The sequence below is a fragment of the Triturus cristatus genome, chromosome 3_2, assembly GCF_964204655.1.
Source record: "Triturus cristatus chromosome 3_2, aTriCri1.1, whole genome shotgun sequence".
NCBI classification, from domain to species: domain Eukaryota; kingdom Metazoa; phylum Chordata; class Amphibia; order Caudata; family Salamandridae; genus Triturus; species Triturus cristatus.
The window spans coordinates 864,565,259-864,589,133 of NC_140584.1; the positions used below are offsets into that span (position 1 = coordinate 864,565,259).

At 41.5% G+C, this 23,875-nt stretch overlaps 1 protein-coding gene across 35 annotated transcripts in view; it reads right to left on the reverse strand.

The window, feature by feature from the left end:
- The window catches only part of MYO18A (myosin XVIIIA), a 768,001-nt gene that overhangs the window by 372,877 nt on the left and 371,249 nt on the right, over positions 1-23,875 (reverse strand). For all 35 annotated transcript variants that reach the window (XM_085649195.1, XM_085649183.1, XM_085649196.1 and 32 more), the window contains 3 exons: positions 14,281-14,451; positions 13,747-13,837; positions 299-491 (listed from right to left, as the gene is read on the reverse strand). In XM_085649195.1, coding sequence (XP_085505321.1) covers positions 299-491; positions 13,747-13,837; positions 14,281-14,451 — 455 coding nt within the window. The remainder of the gene's footprint in view (positions 1-298; positions 492-13,746; positions 13,838-14,280; positions 14,452-23,875) is intronic.

Consider the following 23,875-nt stretch of genomic DNA (forward strand, 5'->3'; position numbering starts at 1 on the left):
TAGAGCAATGCCTGAGGCTGTGGAGTACTCGTCCTGTACGTGTGAGCATTTATTATAAATGTAGATGAAAGGGAGGGATTCGTGGGCAGGAAAGAGGAAGAGAGATACAGAGATGGGAAGGCAGAGGCTTGCAGGAAAGGAGAGGGACTTTGATAGGTTGCCTTAAGATTAACCAGCATTGCCAAGAAGCACCATGTCTGCAGCATCCTTTATGGACTGGAAGGCCAGCAAAAGATAAAACTGAAAAAACTGAAATGCGTGACCCTCTGTGCATGCTGATGCCCAGCAACAGGGGTACCTCTTTGTATCGCTCCATCTCCTGGGTGAAGGTCTTCTCATGGAAAAGCTTCTGCAGTCGCTCCTGGGCATAATTGTGGCACAACTCCTCGAAGGTGGCTCCACGATTCTGCTTCGTGATCTCTGGATTCTGGAAGCCCGGGGTGTCCACGACCATCATGGAGCAGTGCGAGTGCTGGCTAGATTTAAGGGCCCTGTGGACAGCAAGATGGAGGGGATAACATCTCTGTATTCTTCGGCAATGTTAAGCTATAAGAGCATCAAAATGACAGCTATTTCATGACTTACAGCATATTAACACATCACTTCACATGGATGGCCAAGGAAGAAATAATGGGGTCAGAACAGAGCATGCAGCATGTATGACTTATTACAGAATCCATCAGGGTAATAGTCAACCAACCCTGTAGTTTGAAAAATCGCTCTACAATCATACAGGAGAATCAGAGTTTATGGTCCCTGCTGCCGTGACCGAGAGATGCGAAGTGACGGGGACTTGCACGCGGAGTCAAAGGCGGCCCTTACAGGGAGCGTGCTTTCACGGGAAGAGCAGAAACCTGCGCAGGGTCCCAAATAACATACAGAGGGCCGTACATAGCAGCAAGAGTGGTATTTCACAGGAAGTAGGATAGTACGGCAGCGAAGATGAGGGAGTAATCACTGGTGGGGAGAGAAGATATAAAGTAGTGGGCTCTTATTATACTAAGAGTGAAGGGCGAATTCCCTCAATTCTTTAAGAACAATTAAATACGACCATTTAAACACAACTTCATGGATCTATTCATTACACACACAGATAATATGGACCACTGGTGCCACATGGTGTTTGTTCATAAATCCCACATATTAGCAATCATAAATAAAGACTGAAATTAGTGCTATAATATACTGTCCATCGATGCCACACAATACTGCCCATCTTTGCCATGTAATAGTGTCAACCAACCCCACCCAACATTCCCTGTTAAAGACAGGGTTGGGCCTAAAGGATGGTTTTGTGGGTATCTGAGTGTGAGTCCACTGGGGGAGACAGGATAACCAGTCTAGATGTGAGCTGTGACTGAGCTCACAAGGCCCAAACAATCTGAACCACAAAATGAACCTGGTATCAGTGAGGAATCCCAAGCTGATCCTGGCTTCGTTGAAGCAGCAAGAGCTACCTCAGAGAAAATGTATGCAGTATGGCGCAAGAACTAGAAACGCAAAAACACAGATAAAGAATTAAGATCTTTACAGATCCAAGCCAAGTTAAAAAGAGGGGGAAATAATCATAAACTTAAATTAAACCTATAAAGTAGGGCTAAAATGCTATAAAGAAAACAATAACACCATATAGGAAAGCACTGAGAAAAGGTGTTAAATTGTTACTCTACTGGAAAAGTAAAAACATGTTGAGTAAAATGTTTCCGTGTTCTCCCTCCTGTTGACTGAACCTTAGGAGGCCATTGAAGCAGACCCACTAGTGAAAGTAGTGAAATATAAATTGGTGGCTGGTTCCACTGAGAGTTTTTGCCTTCAGCCCTAGAAAGCTTTCTGGAGGAAACACATTTTCAGCAGTGCAAACTTGAAGGCTCTAGTTGCCAAGGGCTCCGCCCACCAGATATGTTGACTTGATGGTCCTGTAACAGCATTAAACTTCTTGGCAAAAATTTAAAGCAGAAAACAAGCAAAGTTGAATTCACTGTGACCGTGTCTTTTTTAGGGGTGGGGGAAGAGCAGGTAGGATGCTCGGGCCCAGCAGTGGGTGTTTATTTAAACAAAGTCCAAAGTTTTCCCCCAATTTCTGCTATCCAGTTAATTTGAAGATAAATCCTCAAATTTTCAGGACTATCCCTTACATCTTCTAGCCACATTATGGTTCCTATAGCCTAGTATCCAAGTCCACAAGAAATATCCAGTATCAACTGTGTCTTCCTCTGCCTTAGGGTCTAATGCACACTTCAGCCTCAGGATGAAAGGCCCACATGGACAAGGAGTTTTCACTTGGATGTAGCTGGCGCCACCAGACCTGGAGAAAAATGCTAGACAGGCAGGCAGAGCAGGGGAAACCTGTCTCTGGCAGGCATGCTTTATATCTCCAGCGCAGGCAGGTCTTGTCTTCACACCTGGACCAGACAGTTTCTTGTTTGAGATCCTGGCATTTTAAAGAGTAAAACGCTCAGCTACGAGTTCTAGCCAATCCTAATAAAATGCACTAGCCCTCCCGTTCCCAGTTTTGCAGCAAATTGAGCCACTTCCTTTCTTAAGTGCCTGCTGAAGGTATCATAACTAAACCTAAATGTGCCAGCAATTCCAAAAAACGAATCCCTGTTTCAGTTGACTCCCTCCCTCCAAAATTCCACCTTTCGCGAATCCAGGTCAGCCACCTGAGCTTCAAAGGAAACCTCCTCCTCTGGGCCAGCACTCAGTAAAAACCCCTCAAAGGCATGGATCCACATCGCCTTCCTGGACTCCTTTCTGAATGGGAAAGCTTCTTCAGAATGTATTCAGTCACAGATGTCATTGTGTGGCCAGTCCACTGATGCGGCTGCGCAGGAGCACGGTAATCAAATGGCATCGACCTGAGAAAAAACCAAAGTGCTGGCTGGAATACCAGCAAAACGTCTAAGCCACTGAAAGTGGTCATGAGCTGCCTGGGTATCTGTTCAGAAAGGAACTTGCCTGGACTGTTCCTATTGGAAGAAGGCCAAAAGGGATTTGTATGTAGCTGGTCTCTGTCTGAATTGGCGCAGTGGGTGAAAACAAGTGATTAGAATGTAGCCAGAGCGACTGCCAGAGGCTGGGACTTTTTGCATACTTTCCACCCATCACCTTTGTGTTTTTCTAATCAAATGATATAATTCCAGACAGAAATTTACATGTCACTGGAATGCACCCCAGTTGAGCTCACTCAAGAGTATATTTCATGTCTTATAACTGCTATAAAGTCCAGAATTTAACGTAACCACTGCTTTCCCTGTGCAAGGTTATCTAAACACTGCAAATTTGGTTCTGAAAGAAATTTTCAATCACAAGTTATAAACCGAGCGTTGCATTTCATTTTATATACCAAAAATTATGTTCTGTTTCCAAGGCTTCCAGGGAAATTGACATGTTATGTTTCAGAAATAGATGAGCTAAACATATTATCCAGTCCTGCTTCTGATAGCTGTACTCTTTGGCCCTTTGCAAAGGGCATATGCATGGCTGCTTTACCATAGTGACAGTTATGGCAAATCTGATATATAGCTGCCTGTGCTTTAAAAAGAAGACACATGGCTGGCTCTGTTTACCAGGCTGGATCCACATCGGAGGTTGCCATCCTCCCAGACATGCGGAGCCACCGTGTTGGCCTAACATAGGAGGAGGATGACTTTCCTCAAAGTTCTCTATGATATTAGATTGAAACATTCCAATTTTTTACATCATTATGTAACTATTTATTTACCATTTACCTACATTGGTTAATGCCTAGCTCCCCTGTAGTGATCTCTCTGTAATGAGAAATGCTAAAAAAGTACTTACTGCTTCCATTTGGGGGCATCCATATGATATGACTAACAACAGTGCCTGTGAGGGGGAAGGGCGAGTGGATCTCAATGGGAACATATATATTTTTAACACTGTGGATCTACATGATGGCAGCCAAAAACTAAATAATAGCCCTGAGCTTTAATACAAGGTATTTGAATAGTCCATAAGAAGCATTTATGGAACACTCCTTTACTGTAGGAAGTATAGGTTTTCTACATGGTCCCCATGGAGTTTTCACCTTTTCTGGGCCGTATTTTGTTTTGCTGGCTTTAGGACTCTGTGTACTTTACTCCTGCTAACCTAGTAGAAAAGGGCCTAAGTTCCCCCTTTAAACATGGGTGAACTGGCCGATTCCTAATTGGTATCTTTAAATTGTATAAAAGTCCCTTCTATATGGTGTACCAAGTGTATCAAGAGCCTGAAAGTAAAGTTCCACTAGTGGCATGAGGCACCTATTGCGCCATCCACTACAGTGGCAAAGCAAACATGGCTTCAGGCCTATCCTGTGCCGCCTGACCGCTGCCGTGCGACCCGTTAAAATAATCATCATTAAACAGTAATATCCTCCCTTTTAAATATTAGTAATCACCTCAACGTGAGCCTTGTAGCCTACATGATAGTATGCATGGCACTTAAAAGTGGGTCATGTTGATAATTATGATTACCATGTCCCTACAGTGACAAGGCTTTGAAAGCTATTTTCACTGTGGAAAGCCTAGCTGTCCTATGAAGAAACCCAGAGTACAGAATAAAATACTAATATTGTATCTCAGGAATGGAACCAGCTAGAATAATATTTAAACCAGCATGTTTAATAGCAGTTAAAAATCCAATTTAATGGTGCAGTCAGATGTTTCTTAAATATTAAGGAAAAGTAACTTTTAGAAAGTTACACTTTATCTGCCTGAACTGTCCGGTTGCTAATTAGCATAAGCTCCAGCTAGCTCTATGCCTGTGCTCAGCTTTTAGTAAGTCTGAAAAAGATGTGAAATGTCTCCAAGGAGCAAACAATAGGCTGACCTGAATGGGTAGAGATGACACCCCTTAACTCCACAGAACATTTAGAGTAGGAGCCGTGGGGTGCCTTTTTGATATTAGTATCAAATCCTGCTTGACAGGCATGTTGAACTTCATTTAACACTTGGGGCACACTTCAAAGTGAAAGAACTGGATGCCAATTCAATTCTTGTTTATCTACTGTGTGGCGTTTAGAGGACTCTGCTTTTGTCTTAACGGACATCTGTCCCTGGGTTTGTTGTGGGTACACTGTTTGCTTCAAACTATATTTTGTTAGATGCGAGTGGACACTAGGGTTATCATAATACAATTCCCCCATCTGCGCCTTTGCAGACCAGATTTAGTGTGACCGAAGGCTTTTGCCATCTCACCACTTCTTTCCAATATGATTTTAACAGTGGACAGGACCACCATAAATGTATTTTATCCCCTTTCATTCTGCATTTCCTCTAACACTCATTGAAAGTATTAGAAAACATTTCTTTCTAATTTTGTTAGGTGTCGTGTACCAGCTATACATTATTTTATACTGAAATTCATAATTTTTCATTGCTTACGTTTTATGTACGCCATCACTTTTTCCATTGTTCTAGCATTATTTCTCTTCGTAAGCTTTTTTCCCCCCATGTGATAATAAACAGCCAATTCGGGGTATTCTGAGCTGTAGTAACTGAAGAGTGTATTTTAACTATAATTCATTTTGAGGATTCATAGGATGTGAGGTGTTCCTCAAATTGTGTGAGATCTCTCAGTCCGGCCTTTTTATAATTTGGCCAAAGTGCACAGTGCATGAGTTGCAAGTAATTAAGCTTTTCCTGTGCCCCAACTGCATAGTCCCTTATAGAAGATTAGATCGCTCTGATTTTCTCTTCATTAAAGGGGTCCCTCAACATTCGGCAGTCCTCTTACTTTCTTTTCGTGAAGTGGTTTACCAGGAGGGGCGGGCTCCAACATGGATTATAGTCTATTGAACTAAAGGGAGATGTAATGTAACTGACCCAAGATCTTTTTGAAAATTCATCCTAAATGTTCATAAAAGGTCACGTTAGCTCTCTTACATATGGTAATTTTTGGCCTAGGTTCTTAGACAGCCATACAAGGTTCCAAATCAGTCTGCCCATTACAGCACGGTCTTTATGGGAGCAGTGTTTTTTCTATGATATGAAATAACCATTTGAATACAAGTCTTATTTGCGCTGTAATACACTAGCACTCAATATTTCAATATTCAGTAGCCCAAGTTTTCCCTCCTCTCCTACCTTCAGCTTCCATGATGGTTTAGGTTTTCCCCAATCCATATGCATGTGTTGCAGGATAAATGGATGCTTACATTTCTTGTCTAGGAAACATCACCGACAATAATTGGAATTTATATACAATAATCTTGGCAGAATATTCATTTTTATGGAGCTATTCTACCCACTCAATATATATAAATAGATTTTCATTTAAGAAGATTTTATTTGGATTTTCTAAAGCAATCAGGATAATTAGCTTTGCATAGTACCTGAATCGTTGGTGTTATGTACATCCCAAAGTACTTCATCTCATCATTCACTCATTTATAGGGGAAGAGGACTTCCAACCTCGCTCCGGTTCCTGGGTCTAGCACTTTATACACATTAGTTTAGATTTCTTTAAGTTTACTTTAAAGTCCGCGATGGATCTATATGTTTTACAATCTATATAGCTTCCGGAATTCTGTTTCTCCTAATGTCATTGAAACATAATCTGCCAAGAGATGAATGTTGTAGAAAACGACACTGAATTGTATCCTTTACACTCTCTGTGCAGAGCAAAGAGGATGGGAGCGAGAAGGAAGCCCTTCCTTGTTCCAACTATATAACTGGAAAGCATGTGATCTTTCACCACTGACCAACAGTATAGCTGGTCAAAATATACTACCATATTACAGGGCCAACAACCACATTTTTTAATACATATTTTAAACACGCATTTGCAATGCAACAGGTCTCGCATTTTTTAGTGTTATAGCTAATGGTGTTGTAAATGACAATGTCTTTTACTTATGTGTTTTGGTTTGGAGTTTAGTGGATATATGAACAGAGACACAGATAACGCACTGTCTAGAGGACTTGGAATGAGGAGTTTCCAATGAGACCACAGAAGCAGATGGCAGCATTATGTAGAGGATATAGAATGAGGAATTACCTGAGAAGCAGCTAGCAGCACTGTCTAGAGGACTTAGAATGAGGAATTACTGACAGGGCCAAAGATGCAGCAGCAGCACTGCCTAGGGGACTTAGAATGAGGAATTACCAATGAGACCAGAGAAGCAGCTAGCAGCACTGTCTAAAGGACTTAGAATGAGGAATTACCAAGAGGACCAGAGAAGCAGCTAGCAACTTTGCTAAGAATAAGGAATTACGTCCGTGACCAGAGACACAGCTGCAGCACTGCCTAGAGGATTTAGAATGGGGGAGTTACTGACGCAACTAGCTGTAACTTTCTGTCCTGAAAATGATGACGCTGCAAGGGATTTAACACAGAACAGATGGGTACTGCAGAAAATCTTGTGCAAACACATTCCTGCAGTTGTTCACGGTTATACACCTGAGTTACTATTGCAATGAGTCCTGCAGGGTGGCAGGCTGATGCAACACACCAGACTGAGTTTCTTGGACAATAACTTATAGTCTGAAAGGCTATTCTGTGCTGTGATGTGCCAGGCTTTAAGTGTTGCCCAATACCCCTCCCCCTCTGCATTAACATTGCACGTTGTACACAAGCCTTTAGATGACTGTTTTCAGTAACAGTAGATGGTTGCCACAGAAGCATGCCTTGCCATGGCGCTGCTTCCCGCCTCTCAATGCTCAGGTCTGCGAGAGTTTTATGAATCTGATATTACATTCAGTGGCACAGCAAGGGTGCAATAACCCTCAGGCAAGCAATGAGTTTATTGGCCAAACAGAAGGGTGATAAAAAAAACAGCTACAATGGAGATTACAGGAACCCTTACACAAATAGGCCCCAGGGGAAAATGCACCTCCCGCACCAAAGAGAGCTACGTCTGGTTACCACAAGAAGAACAATACCTGCCCAGAAATAATACAAAAATACTCGATTTCTGATCGGCAATAGGTGCTTCTGCTTTTCAAAGGTAAAACATATGTTGTACTAGAAACACCTTAAACATTTATAATTCAAAGATTTCCTTTTTGAAAATATGTCGTCCAAACATGAATACTATTTTATAGGATGTGCCGCTGTGCAATTAATGCACAAGTATATGCACGTTCTGTAAGGTACAGAACAATGCACCAGGTATAAAGGTGCCTTTCAGTGCAGAGAAAAACATACAGTTCTCTTTCCCCAGTCCGCAATCTCTAACAGCTACCAACACCAGACATAGTAGAATTATTTTGTGATGTCTGCTGCGGCTTTGAAATGTTCAGTGAAATATTTCACTGGATGGCCCCTTTAAGTAGGTTACTAATCCTAAAACAAGTGTTCCTTTAAATGTACTGTAATTTTTATGTGTGAATACAGGTGAAGTACACTGTCCCGTGACAGGATGCAACAGTTTACCATATGTAGTATATCACCGACATTCCACCATTTTTTTAATGGCTATAAGTAGGAAATTATTATGGCTTCTAAAATTCCAAGCGTGGTGTGCAGAAATTTTGACGAGATACCACCACTAAGGACCACTGATGATACTCAGGTAGCTGACTGATGGAGTGTACAATTCAACTCAAACTCTGTCCATCTTGCCCAACTCTTGCAAGAAGAATGGCAGAGTACCTGAAGAGATACTGCGCTCACTGTTCCTCACCAAGTGCTACAGTGCACCGTTAACAAGCATCTCAAGTCAGAACATTGGGTTTCACATACATGCAACCTGGCAAGCAAACACCTTTCAACACAAAAAAAAATTAAACTGTGGACATGTAATTTTTTTGCCTCTGAAAGATGGCGAGATATCAAGAGTTCTCGTGCACAGATTTCCTTTATTGTGAAATCTACTAGATGTATGTTGTTCCTTTTAACAGGCATCAGCCTGCTCTTCCCTCTTAACTGTGCTGTGATTATTTAAAATCCTCGGGGAAGGGTGGACACCATGCTAAAGAACTTCTTTAAAGAGGCAGTGCTGTGTTGGACTGGATATAAAAGAAGCGGCTGCAATTGCTATGCACTCGCACAGCATTTTGTGCCTGCTACTGCAAGACATTAATTAGTTCTCCCTAACTGCCCATGAAAGTTACAAAGTAAGGACACATGTAAGAGAGGCTGTCCTTATAGGAGGTAACAACAGGAGAGAGGGGGGTGTACTAAGTAGGGACTACTAAGCCTATTGACAAATCAAAAGCCATCATTTACTAAGGACAGGAAGAGGAGCAAATTGTAAAGATTGGCGGAACATGAGAGGAGCTTAATGCTCATATCCTGAATACTGCACGTCTTGAAGACACAGCGCAAGTGCTGCCTAGGCGAGACCTAAAAAAGGACCAATCAAACCAGTAAAAAGCTTTCTCACCCTCCAGGACCAAAATTATCAGTTATATTTTTTACTTGTGTGATTTCTTGATCAAATTGGGCACTTGCATTTTATTGCAGAATTTTTTTATTTTTGTTTTAGTGAATCTTGACTGATAAGAGTATATCAACAAGTACTTAAAGTGCTCCATTTGGTTTGTCCGAATGCTTGTGCATCTCTTTAAATCTATATTAAGTCTACAGTCAATGTTAAGAGCAATTTACCCTGAGTTTTCCGGCAACTTATAAATGAATGCTATGGCGGCCTCTCTCATTGTTGATGTGACTGCACTCCATTGGTGGAACAAGTTATCTACTTTAGTCAAATGGGGGTCCAAGAGCGAGCATACTTTTTGTAAAAGGAGTGTGTTAGGCTGTTGGGCTATATGACCAGTTTAGTTGGTAGACTCTGCACTGCCTTTGCCATCTCTTCCCTAGTTATCACTCGTTCTAATCCCCCTCTCTACAGCAGGCATAGAGTCAGTAGTTCTATCCCATCAAAAAATTAGCAATCTATGCTTTTGGGCGGTGACCGTTGATAAAGGATAAGGAAAGTAGTGATTGCTTTTGGAAGTCTTAAGGTGAGACAATGTTTAATAAATGGGCCTCTAGAGCACGAGTATATTTTATTAAATTAAAAACGAATCAAATCTGTGTGTTTGTGAAGATATTTTTGGGAGCTTTGAGATGGCCCAGAAGGCGTTACAATGGGCAATCTTTAAAAAGTTAGATAAACTGCATTTGAAAATTTCTGCCCCATATCAATTTTGCCTTTACAGCTGAGATCAATGGTTTCGGTGATGGTTTCAACATTTTCTTGGCTAAACTAGTTAATGCAAAAGTAAGTGAGTTAGACTTTGATTTTAGAGCAGATAAATTATGTTGCAACTCTACTCTTTCCTCTAAAGTTATATCCAAATATTTATAAAGTTTAACTCTTTCCATATTTTTCCCAAAACACTATCAATTTACGTGCCTAATTAGCTTCCCACAAAAAGGACTACTTTCGTTTTGCCTAAATTAACTTTCATATGGTTGATCCCAATATTGGGCTAAGCCCGTAAGAAGCTTTTGCTGGCCCATTCCAGATTTACTTAAAAGTACAATACCATCAGTCTATTGTAGCAAAGTAAATCTGTGATTGCAATATTTGGAGGATGATATATTAAACCTATCAGGAGCCTGTCTTAGTCTTCTAACAAATGAAATAAAAATGGAGAAAAACACAGCTAAGTTGGAATTGGAATTTTGGGTGATAAAAAGGACCAAGAGCCCAACAATTACATCACCCAAGTATTTGAGTATAAACTGAATTGTCCTCAACAAATGAGTATCACACATCGGAGTATCGCTTGTCGATCTCCCATTCAATGCCCGACTGCATACGCTTGTAAAATGGCAAATACTGATTCTCCCAATTGTTTTTTTTTTTTTTTTAAGATGTGCTTGCTCAGGAATTCCCCAATACGCATTCAACCAGTGGAATGAGTCGTCTTTCATAGAATCAACTGTCAGACTGAGGTTCAAATGACCAGTTGTTCACCCAAGGCATCAACATACAAATGGTTTAAGTCTGGAAACATTTCCTGAATTAAAGTAACACAATGGAGTTTTTGCTTTCCAGCCGGATTAAAATATACATTAATTTCCGAGTTAGTTATAAAGCCATTAAGATCACTAACATCAGGGATTCTGGTTTTATCTTCTGAAATACTCAAGAAAGTGGCTAAAAGTTTATCTGCTGTATTTCCTATCTTATACAACCTTTGTTCAGTTCCAAGTAAAGCTCTTCTTATTTTTCTGTTTTTAACAAATTAATTTGATCTCTCCGTAAAGTCACTTCTCTTAGTTACTTAAGACAGTCTTTCTTTCTCTTGTGGTGTTCAGCTTTCTGACCATTATTTTCAAATCTATATTTTGTTAGCACCCTGTTGTGTTCCTCATCCGTCCTTGCAGCTACACACTACCCCCTTAAAAAAAACCTTAAAACATCTCATGTAATGAGATTCTTGCCATTGTCATTTAGTGGAAGTAGTGTTTGATATACTTCCCATAAATCTGTTTCATAAATCCTACCTTTTATTAGCCTGGGGAAGCCAAATCACCAAGAACCTTTATCTCTAGGTGTCTCGTCAATGCTCCAGTCTCAAATATCTAGGACACGGTGAGACTATATTATATCAATATGACGTATAAGAATGCGTCCTTTAAGTATGTGGGAAATAGGTACAGTCTTTATACGACAGATGTATATTACTCCACATACGGTGTGTTTCCAGTACTGAGTAGGTTCTCAGCATTGTATAAGACATTCCACAGCTTTACCTACCTATCCAATGGGTGTCAACCAATGGAAGGAATTTGTACTAAGTTAAAGTCACACATCAAAATGAGTTTGCAAATCATTTTTTCTTTATAATGTCACTTACAGATTGTATGACTATCTCTGGATTCGAATTTGAAGCGTGGGAAACAACTAGCATTATGTTTTTGCCCTCTATTGTTCCCACAACCATCACACATCTACCTTCTTTTTCATCACATATTTTTATGGATCCCAACCATCACTCCACATTACATACCTTCTACTTGACTGAAGCGTGCTACTGGGTGAAATATAATTTGTGGGTCATTAGTCTATCATCTTTATATAGGAGATCGGTTTCTATTGCTCATATGATGTCTGAGGATTCTTGTGTCGATTGAGAGATCCACTGCATACTCTTGTCCCATGGACCTTAGCCAAGAGCAATTGCATACAACCTAAGACCAACATTTTTCTGGTTATACCCTTTCTTCCCCCCTCGAAAATAATCAACAAAGATTAGCATGCATTTCAAATACCTAAAGTAATGCAAAGGTGGGGGACAGTAATACTCTAGAAACTGAATCCATCTCTTTACTACCATTAGCTTTCCTGCAAAGAACACAAGAAGGCCTAGTCCATAAGTACAAGGTTTCCAGGACAACCTGCAGTTAAACAGATCTAAAACTACTTACTACTGCAACAGATCCCAGTACCAATTATTACAATAAATCCCTGCCAAAGAGCATTGTCCACCAAACAATAGCACATAATATTGTGGGTTAGTGCACATCATATTGGAGTTCAATGTCACATAATACAGCACATCACTGCAGAACGTTGCCTAGAAGTGCCAGCACATCAGGAAGTGCCTGTCTTGAACTACATAGCCAGAATGGTAACCATAAAGAATCACTCAGACACCATCCTTTCAACACTGAAATCTCCCCTCTGCCTTTCAGTCAACCATCAAGTTTAGTTTCGAAGCAGTCTACTTCACTTCTAAGTCCACCCTCTGAAATCACCAGAAAACCTCAGGAAAGAAATTAAGCATTAGATCCGATGATCTTACATGTGCTCATCCAACGAAAACCTTTTTCACAACTTGCAAATAAACTGAAGCTCAAAATTGGGCTGTATCTTTTCAAGTCAATGACCCCACCATAGAACATGGTTTCTGTGACCATATGCACCCAATTTGGGTGTTAGGCCATCTGGGTGATTTAAGAATTCTGTGACGTCCGCTATATATAATAAAAATAAAAGTGGTGCCAATATGCAACGGTTTGATACCATTATGGTATTGATCCTATGGGACAGTCCCTTACGCTGAGCAGCTTTATTTGCACTCCAGTATCTGTCTATAATTCTATCAGAAAATGCATTAATGTTATATTGATCCCCCATGTTTGCAGTTTGCACCGTAAGCGGTTCCTATATACTTTGTCAAAGGCTGACTAATATTCGATAAAGCAGACTAAAAGTTTATTATTGGAGTTTGACCTGGCATGAGTAACCAAGATATTTACTGCCATCGTATTTTCAGTAGTGGAACAGTTGGCACAAAACTTTTGAGATAATTTAAGCAAGCCTTTTCAGTGTGCCCATTCAGAGAGAATGTGTCTGCAACCAACACCAACCTAGATTCCCAGAGAAAACTATGAACGCTGAGATCTTTATTAATTATGACCAATGGTGAGTATGCAGCCCAGTTCTACCTTACCCTTCTCAGTCACCATCATCTCTGTAAAACCTAATCCTATGACTGTGACGTGAGCATGGGTCTCAAGTACCAACTAACGCTCCTCCTAAGGCCAACCATGCTTGGGCCTAAGGAAATCAGTGTTTCATGTGGAACACCCTGTAAACTTGATGAATCACTATGCATGCAAGGAGCTCGGTTTCAGAACCTACATCATAGTGAAGGCTCCTCAGAGCCGCACCATCAATGATAGATTCCAGAGAGTTCATTAAAAGGTCGTTTAGCAGCTAGTGGGACATGGATAACACTCTACAAGAACACACAGACATATCAAGCTTAACAAACCAACTGAAGGGTGAAAAGGGCTGATACTCCATTCTTTTGTGCCTCCTTAGAGGTGCTGTCTCCTTACCGGTTTATAAGTGAGATGAGTAAAGTGAATAGCTCAGAGTACAAGCCAGAGGCCATTCCTTCAAGGCAATCCAGGGCAGAGATCTTTGATGCTGTGGGACAGCAAAATAGTGTTAACGACACAGACCGGCAGATGCATTTCAGAGGTATACGTAATGATAGCCAGTTATTACAAACACAGTCTACGGGACCATATAAAGGCAGGTGCGGTCACTAGCAAAATGACACTCAACTACTGCAAGACAGATTAAAGGCACGTTTAACACTGATACAGCCCTGCAACAAGCAATACTAATACTGATGCAGCTTTATGAGGCAAAGAAGTAATCTTGATACTGTGTCATGAGAAGAACCAACACTCATCCGGAGGAGGAATAACACAAATTCAGCACTGTGAGGGGAAATAGTAACACTGATGCAGTATAAGATTTATATAACTCTGCTACAACTGGGCTAACACTCTCGCAGCCCTGCTTACAGGTCAGTATCAACAGTGCACTGGCCCATCTTGTGCCATGAGGATTTGTGACCATACCTGAACCATCACCTTGACCTTCCTCTGGTCCCTGGCGGAAGGACGTTGATCTGTGAAGGGTGGCTTTGGGTTGATGCTTGAAAATAGATGAGGATAGCTCTTCCAGCGAGCATCCCAAGAGGTAGGCTGCTTTCTGAGCCCATTCATGGCGGGCAAACTGCTTCCTCCCCGCTGAAAATAATAAGAATAATCTCTTGTTCAAGAACATTAATTTGTCAATAGGCTGAGTCTATCCAGTACACCTGCTCCTGACAGGAAAGTGTGAGAAACACATCTTAAGCTTAGTGGTACATTGAGATACTTGCATAACTCCCCCTGACCTGCAACGTCTTATGCTACTCCTCCTCTGGGATCTCTACACCTAGCTCAGATACCAGAATAGTGGTAAAGCATTCAAGGTAAGCGTGGCCAGGCAAACAGAGACTTTTAAGTTTCATGAGCACATTGTACAGTCCGTGAATATCTTATCTAGGGTGGATCCAGTTCTATGTACTGAGGCTGTATTTGAGAAACCCTGGTTCACCGGGGGTGAGAGAAGAAACCTCCTGGTGAAAAGTGTCTGCCCATCCCCGAGAATCTAAAGGACTTCTGGTCAAAGCTCAGAAGGAGTCTGCAGCATGAGAAGCTGGGGAATAAACCATACAGTGCTGCCTGTAAAAGCTGGAACAGGATAAAAAACTTTACAGAAAAGATCAAACAATAGAATCCAAATCAAGAAAAGTACCCTGACTCAGCTAGCATCAGTTCTGCTGGTGGGACCCATGCAGACATGTTGGTGAATGTGTGTACAAAAGCACAAGTGGCAGCTTTGCAAATCTCTACCGGAGGACAAGTGCGATGAAAGCAGCAGAAGCAGCCCGCCTCTTGGTGAAAAGTGTCTTGAGACATTCAAAAAAAGAATTTAAGTCAACTCAGAATTTAGACAGATGCACTCATGCAAGAAGAGACACCGTTTCCAAATATATTTTACCAAAATCCACACACAGTTGTTGAGATTTCGTCATGGCTTGGTCCTCCAAGAGCAGATGTACAATGCTCTTCTGACATTAAGCTTGTGACGCGTCCTTCTTAAATGAGAACTATAAGGCTTGAACAAGAACAATGTAAGGGCACATATTGTTTAAAGTTCAAATAAAATAGACACCACTAGAGAAGAAAGTAAATAGGACAAGGCCCTGTAACGTCATTATCCAGACTCAACGGTGCTGAGATGATCAGCAGGAAAAGGTACAACCTTAGCCCCATTAACCCTTCTTGCTGTCATGACAATCAAAAACACCGCCTTACGAGTAGGTAGGCTAAAAGTGAATACCATAAATATCCAAATATAGGCTCCATAGATATTCCTAAAACCAGACTTTAATAATTAATGGGGAACTTAACAATATTTCAATAAGCAGAGATAACATGCAAACATTAACAACAATAAAATGAAGACCTAAATGTGACCAAATGTTCACAGCAGCTTTGTTAAGATTTTTGACTCTATTGCGCCTAAGGATCCCTCTGATGCCACTGTATTGCAAAAATCCCTGAAAAGTTTTTGTTTTCAAGGAATTGTTCTCCCCCTTCCCCCTTCCCAACACAGTTTGGTTGAAGCCCAAAGAAAGATGACAAATTGCCCTCCAAGTAACAAAGCCTAACAGGTCGATTTGCTTCCTTACTTATTGCAGTGTCTGGTGAACCTCCCCAGTTTCCACATTTACCAGGGCTGTGGTTAAACTGTGCTTATCTAAGTGAGATTCATCGTCTTCTGACCTATTTGCTAGCCACTGTCAACATCTGCAAACCCTCACTGAACTCCTACCCTCTGCCACCCCCCAGGTGGCACCCTCCAAACTGGAGTGCCTTGCTCTAGCCCCTTGTGCCATATGAACTCCTACTACAACATGAGATGGGAGGAAAGAGCACAGGTATTTGGAATATATACAGTATTTCTGTTATCAGTGGCATGCAGAAATTGGATAACATTTGCACACATCAAGAAGAGTAGGTAAAGTAGGTGAATGAATGAAGGACTGTTTTGAAGATGTGCCCAATAAGAAAACCACAGAAATGCCCTGCAACAGTCAGAGGGCAAGTCAAAACAATAAAAAAAATGAACATGAGCAGGAAAAAAAAAATCAAGTGAAGAGAATCTTAGAAATGAATAGGGAAGAAAAAATATATTTTACCTTCATCTGCTTCTGTATTGCAACAGGGCAGCATGCAACATGCAAATAAAAACAGGCTGTTAGAAACACAAGAACACTACTCCGTTACTTGTACAGGCTGTATGTTCTAGCACATCATTTACTATTACGATCCACAGAGCGAAGCAGTCATTCAGTATATTCACTGTTAGTACTACAATCCCCAGGAGCCTCAGTGGCAGAATAAGGCATCTGGGGTCCACGGGGGACTGCGTTTAGTGGTCGTGTGCAAAGAGCATTACAGTGTCCGGTAACCTGGAGAGGGTGAAGCCTTGCGCATGCATAGTGCGGCGAGGCAGAGGACCTACTGTGCAAAACTAATGACTAGGGAGCAATATGACAGCATGCACTATTATCGAACTTGCAAGGCTGGCCGTGACATGCACCTTAATAACAAACTCTGCCTTTGCGATTAAGTACAGCGCTTTCCACCTCCTATGCAAGTCCGGTTTCTTTTTGAAGACTGCTACATATTTTGGCCACTATTTTACTGAAATACCTTATATGAAGCAAATCAGAGTTTGGCATAAGTGTAGGAAACTCAATTAGCACACAAAGCATACTGCGCACAGCAGACATGGCGTCCTCGTGAATTCCTGTTCATTAGAGTGTTCCATTGGTTATTTGTGCTCCATCATCAGTAACACATCCATGCCTGTTAAGCTCAAGCTTGCTTTGAATGATGGGAAAGAAAAGAAAGTAAAGGCCATCGGCGTGGGGACAAACAAGCAGTAAGTCAAAGTTGTTGTGGAGTTAGCTGAACAAAACGAGAGAAAAGCAGTACGTTTGTAACGGACGGCAGATGGATGACTCACACAGGCCACCTTGGACTTATCCGTGGACTTGCAGCCTCGGGATGCTTTCATCAAAGATGGTCGGTACACCATTCCAAGTGTGGGTTCAGCAAATTTTGCTTGAATTCGCTTGGGGTCTGTTCTGCATTGTCCTGACCACCACTTTTTCAGTCCTTCTTCACCCAACTTCTCAAGTTGACATTCAACAGCACTTCCATTGCAAACAAATCCCACAACTTGGGTAGCAATATACCTAACATTTCACACACAGTACACACAACGCCACAGTAAAACATATACCTAGCATTCATTCGAAAATATATACAAACAGTCACTTTTTGAGTCTGTTGCAGAACCTGCCACACAGCCTACCTGCTCTCTGTGCCACGCTGTCCCTGCACCAACGGAGGACGCTCACACCTGCACACCACAGCGTCTCCCTGCCGCTGCCGTATCTTCCACCTACACGGCCGCTGTGCGCAGGGAGACTACTGCTCCCAGCAACCCTTGCGGGACGAACCCGCCCACGTAATTAGAGCGCGCTTGAAGGCGCATAAAGCCAGCGGGAGCCCCCGCGACGCGGGATCGCGCGCGGGTCGGCGCCGGGCTAAGCCCGGGCAAAGGGCGGGCCCTCTGAGGCCCTCAGAGGTCAACAGTGGTCGGGCGGGCCACCCATCTAAGCTGACTTATCGGGGATTACCAGGTGAGAGAAACGGAAAATGTCTATCAGTGGGAAGTGCCTTGCAAATCAAACTGGCAAATCGGTAATGACACATCCCATCATACCTCCATCATTAGAAAGCATGCTGGATAATGCCTTTAATATGGTCGCAAATGAAATCGCGAGTACCGAGAGACGGATGTCATTGGGGCTCCTACGCACACATTCTGAGCCCGGGGACTCTAGCACAGAATACACCTTACCCCTATCCCGAACTGTGATAGTTACTAAGCCCAACACGTTTCATCCACCCTCTATCACCCCCGAGGAGGAAGGTGACACTATTATCCTTGATTCTCAGCTTGATGTTACTGAATATGTCCCTATCTCCCAGGCATCCTCGAAAACTAAACCCACTGGAGGGACAAGGAAAAAAGGCCCCACGAAACAGTCAACTAACAAAAGGAAACCAGCCACATGCAATAAGGATCAACCCACACCACAGAGCATGTGGACTAGAGGGAAACAAAAAACAATAGAGGGTAGTAACGCCAGGACTGAACAAGCACACTTGGCTGAAGGACCACTGAACACTACCCCCCCCAGAAATGGCATAAACTGTACTTGTACACAGACTGATCCAGTTAGTGAAAGTTCCACACTTAACAAGTCAAATGTTAATTTTATGGAAACCATTGTGGACTCCATTTTTAAACAGTTAGAATCTCAAATGATCAAACAGTTTAATAATATTTTTAAAAGACTAGATCGTATTGAAACCATGATCAAAAATGAAGACGCAAAAAGGAAGGGGGCTATTAGTCTTGACTTAACAAGGGGTGAGCGCTTTATTAAAGACCTAGAAGCTGCAAATAGGGGTACCTTGATTGAAAGACAAAACGCTTCTAACAAAACGACCACCCCTAGTACCATACCCAGAGGCGTTAATAAAGTTACAGAATCAACACCCCATATTAGTCAGGTCAGTAATACGTTAAATGATGCTCCCACTTTGTCATCCTTAGGGAGGAAGGCAGAACCAACACGCCATATTAGTCAGGTTAGTAATACGCCAAATGATGCTCCCACTTTGTTATCTACAGGGAGGAAGGTACCTACTACCATTGGATTAGATAAGGGCCACACAACCACCATTAGGCCAACAACGCATTTAGGGCCTGTCCTTCATCTGCCCCCCGACGCCTGCCCCTATGTAATAATCCTGGCAGGCGTACCACAGTTAAGGGTGGGGCAGAGCGAGTCATGGATGCAACTAAACAACAAATGCACAGACTGGCTATGTAAACATAAAGGAGTAGGCCCTAACATTATGAGAGAAATTTTGACCACTAGACGGGTGAGTTGGGTTGGGCCATCACCCAAGAATATAGAAGGGGACTGTATTGTTATCAATTTCAGAAATCCCTCTACAGTCAAATTTATCCTCGGTAGTACTAACATGCGTTTTCCCCTTCCCAGTGACATAATCTCTTTGCCATTGGGCTATTTTTATAGACCGCATCATAGATTACCTAGCCCTACTTTATCACCTCTTCCCTTACACAATAGGTATAGTGCATTGTCTGACTTGGGTACCCTGGACTGACCACCAATTATCTCCTTTGACCCATTGAGTAGAAATCAATCTAATATACTTGACCCAGCAGGGGATCTATCCTTGGATCCAACCAAAACGACTGCTAATGCTGCTAAGGCGGTTAAGGATAAGAATTACGCCTCCCCCTTGGTAACATCTATCAATAACTTGACAATCCTGAGCTGGAATATAGCAGGTTTAAATACTAAAGTAACAAACGGGGATTGGGTGGACTGGGTCTCTAAAATTGACATCCTGATGTTTCAGGAAACCTGGTGCACCACTCCTTTGTTTTTTGATGGATACCGTTGTTTCAACCAAACCGCACCAATTCCTGCGTTAGGCAGACCAAGCGGGGGACTATCCATATGGGTTAAAATAGGCGCAGATATTAAAATTGAACCATTGGTAACACATGACAGGAACTTCCAGGCACTGTTTTACATCAGTAGCGTTAGAATATGTTTAATAAATTTTTACAATAATGATTTTAAAACACATCCCAATATGAATTTTATCAGGTTGTTTAATTTTATTGATGATATTTTAGAAGGACAAAAATTCGGCAAATTTGATGGGATATGTGTAGGAGGAGATTTTAACGCACACATTCACCGACAAATCCCCCCTTGTAAAAGAGGCAAAGAATTATCCAACCATTTGGCCACAAGGGACTTAATTAATGTTATGGAAAAGGTCAACATCATGGAAAATAAGTGTCCCGTGGCCACCTATGTCGGGCATGGGAGTGCATCCACAATCGATTATGTATTCATGACCTCCGCACTTGTGGACCTTTTATTAGAGGCCAAAGTAGTTAGGTCTGTACACAGTGACCATCACCCGATTCTATCCACTCTGAAACTTTCCCATAAGAGGGTGAACCGGATAGAAATAGGGGCAAAAAACCTAGTCGCATCAACAGACAAACTCAGGGTGGTCTGGAAGGGGATTGACAACAAGGGGGTGTTAGCCCGAGTCATCAAATCCGAAAACAGATTAGTACTCACCTGTCTATCTTTCGAGTGTCCTGACCATGCGATCATAGAAGCATTTATGGAGCTGTGTAGGACCATAAAAAAGGAGATATCTAAGCCAGTTAAAATCAACTCTGATATTAATCCTAGATGGTTCGACAACTCCTGCTCTAGAGCAAATAGAGATTTGAGAGCTGCCCTAAAAGCCGATCCACCCAATCAAACATTGGTGAGGTACCTGAGGATCAGTTACAAATGCACCCTAAAAAGACGTTCTGAAGAGCTACTAAAAACTCATTGGGAATCACTCGTACGTACCGCAGCAACAAAGGATGTTGCTGGGTTTTGGAAAGAGGTCAAAAACCTGAAAACATTTGGTTCCAATATTACCCCCATAAATTGTAGTATATTAGGGGATGTATGGGTGAAGCACTTCACTAATATCTATATGGCTTCGACTCCTCCCACTGAAAACCGTCAACCTTTTAAGTTCCCGAACATTTTAATAACAGAAGTGGAGGATGCAATCTTCCAGAGCGCAGGAAACAAGGCGCCAGGGCCTGATGGAGTATCCATCGATTTAATAAAATCAGAGCCCGACCTATGGTCCCCATTACTGTGTAATGTTTTTAACAACTTGTCCATTACCTCATTGCCCGATACCTGGTCAAACAGTACAATCGTCCCTATTTTTAAAAAAGGCGATAGACTCGACCCTGGCTGCTATCGCCCAATATCACTGATTGATAATACACTGAAGATTTTGGGCAGGGTCATTTTTAATAAGATCAGCACTTGGGCCGAGGAAAATAAAATCTTACACCCTTGCCAGTTAGGCTTTAGAAATAATGTAGGGACGGTTGAGCAGTGCTTGAACCTAAACCTAAACCTAGTTTTAGATAAATATATCATAGCAAAAAAATCCCCACTTTACATAGGTTTTATGGACTTAAGCTCTGCTTTCGACTTTGTCAACCGATCTCGTCTATGGACAGCCTTGCTGAGCCATGGTTTAGATGAATCTCTGGTCCAATTTTTGGCTTACTTACACAGAGATTTAAAGGCCCGTGTTCGCATCAACAATGATGGTGAGGTTTCGGACGAGATTTTAATTGGTAGGGGTGTAAGACAGGGTTGCGTCCTGGCTCCCCTACTTTTTATTTTATATATAAATGAATTAAGTTCATCACTAGATAAACTAACCACTGATGTCCCGCTCGTCAATGGCATTTCTTTACCTGTACTTCTTTATGCCGACGATGCGGTACTCATAGGCCGTACACCTAATGCACTTCGCGCTTTAATTTCAGGCTTTGTTTCTTTTATGGCCGACCTCGACTTATGTACAAATTTAAAAAAATCTTATATAATGTCTTGTGGGCCAAAGAGACATAAAATTCGACATATAATGGCAGGGAATAATATCCTAGACAGCACCTGCACTTTCCCTTATTTGGGCTTGCTGTTCTCTGATTTTGGATCCTGGCAACCACATGTTGCCAGAGGGAGGAACAAACTGGGTAAAGCCATTAATTCTTTAATCACTTTACGCCAACCAAGGCACGCCGAGGTCACCTCATCACTACTACAAATCTATAAAACCCAGTGCGTCCCTACAGGAACTTATGGCGCCGAGGTGTGGGGATACTCGAGCTGCACCAATATTCAGGTAGAAGAAAATAAATTCTGTAGGAAGGTACTGGGGGGGGGTCCTTTCGGCTCCGTCATACGTATGCCACAGAGAATTGAACCTCCCCTACATAGAGGATTTTATAAAATCAAGACCCGCTTTATTTTGGTTAAAAATCTGGCGTAACCAAGCTGCCTCATTGACCCGCGACATAATCTTAGACTGTTTAAAATGTGAGCGGGTAAATTACATCCCTTGGCTTAAAGCGGTACAGGCGAGCTTAGAAAGTGTAGAAATGGGGCATCTTTTCTCAGCACCTGACACAATAAATCCATCACATAAGCTCATAGTGAAAAGGGCCTTATTTGATTTGTATCGAACGAATAGAGAAAATATTGAATTTAGAAAGCCAGCCATCCTTGGGTACCTACACATACAAGAACATTGTACTAGGCCATTTAACAAACCCCAAGGTTATTTGTGTAAGGTACTGGGCAGATGGAATAGGAGCCTGTTGTTCAGATTTAGGGACGGGAGCGTGGTAAACTTACTCTGTTTCCCCCTAGGTTACTCCTATAATTTAAGAAATTTACCCTGTCCATGTAACCAAGGCGGTAAGCAAAGTTTGATGCATTTCACATTGTTTTGCGGCTTTTATAAAAAATATACTAAATATTTTCTCATCCCTTATTTTAAAGTCAATGGTCTGACAGACTTCAAAGAGGCCTTTAGAACTTTGCGGACACTAAGCAATGAGGATGTAATTTATAGAGTCAGTCACTTTCTCCAAATTGCTGTCCGCTCCCGCGCCTCAATGAATACGATTTGAATCATGTTTATTATTTTAAATACCTGTATATTATTTGTATGTAGCATTTCTGTCCATTAGGTGTACGACAATATGTGTTGAATATTTATTTTATTTTTTATTATTCATTGGGATGATCTTTTTATAAATTTTAAAGATGTATTTTATTGAGCTTCTGATGTAAACAAAATGGATTTGGCCTGTTAGCTTTTAGAAGTATCCTTTGCATATTTGCACACTGACTTTGCACTTCCGTATGAGAATATATGAAATAATTTTTATGTACTTTTATGGATGTTTTCAATATATCCGAATAAAGATCATTTGATTGATTGATTGATATACAAACAGTGCATTGAAATCATTTCATCTGCATAAAATGTTTACCTAGGCCATAAAACACAAGTTACAATTTTACATACTTGCAAAACATATACAAAATGCTCAGTAGTACACACATAAAAAGAGACAAGTCTGTTATATTTGCTGCCCTTCATCACACATACATAGAAACATCTAAATAAGCAGAGCCTACATAGCATACACACAGGCAAAGGAACAAGACTGATGTACCTCCTTTTTTGGAAGATAGACCAATTGTGAGAGTCTGGTAAATCCAGTAACAGTTAAGTCTCCAAGGGCCTGCTCTCTCTTCTAATGTAATATACTAACAAATCACTTTGATGATTTACTGAAAGGTCTTGACCTGGGGTTTTGTTTTTATGTAAATTGAATCCAGTTTTTCATGAAGTTTGAGAAAGGTTTTGAATCTGCTCGTGAAAAGGTGCACTCTGATTTCGCTACGGTTAAATACTTGATGTATCCTAAACGGTCAGCCTAAACAGGCCAAAGATGCAATGTATAATGCTAGGCATGCTTAAGAGTATCTAATCTATATATCAACCTAACACTATGTTCAAGGCATATGAGCTGTAG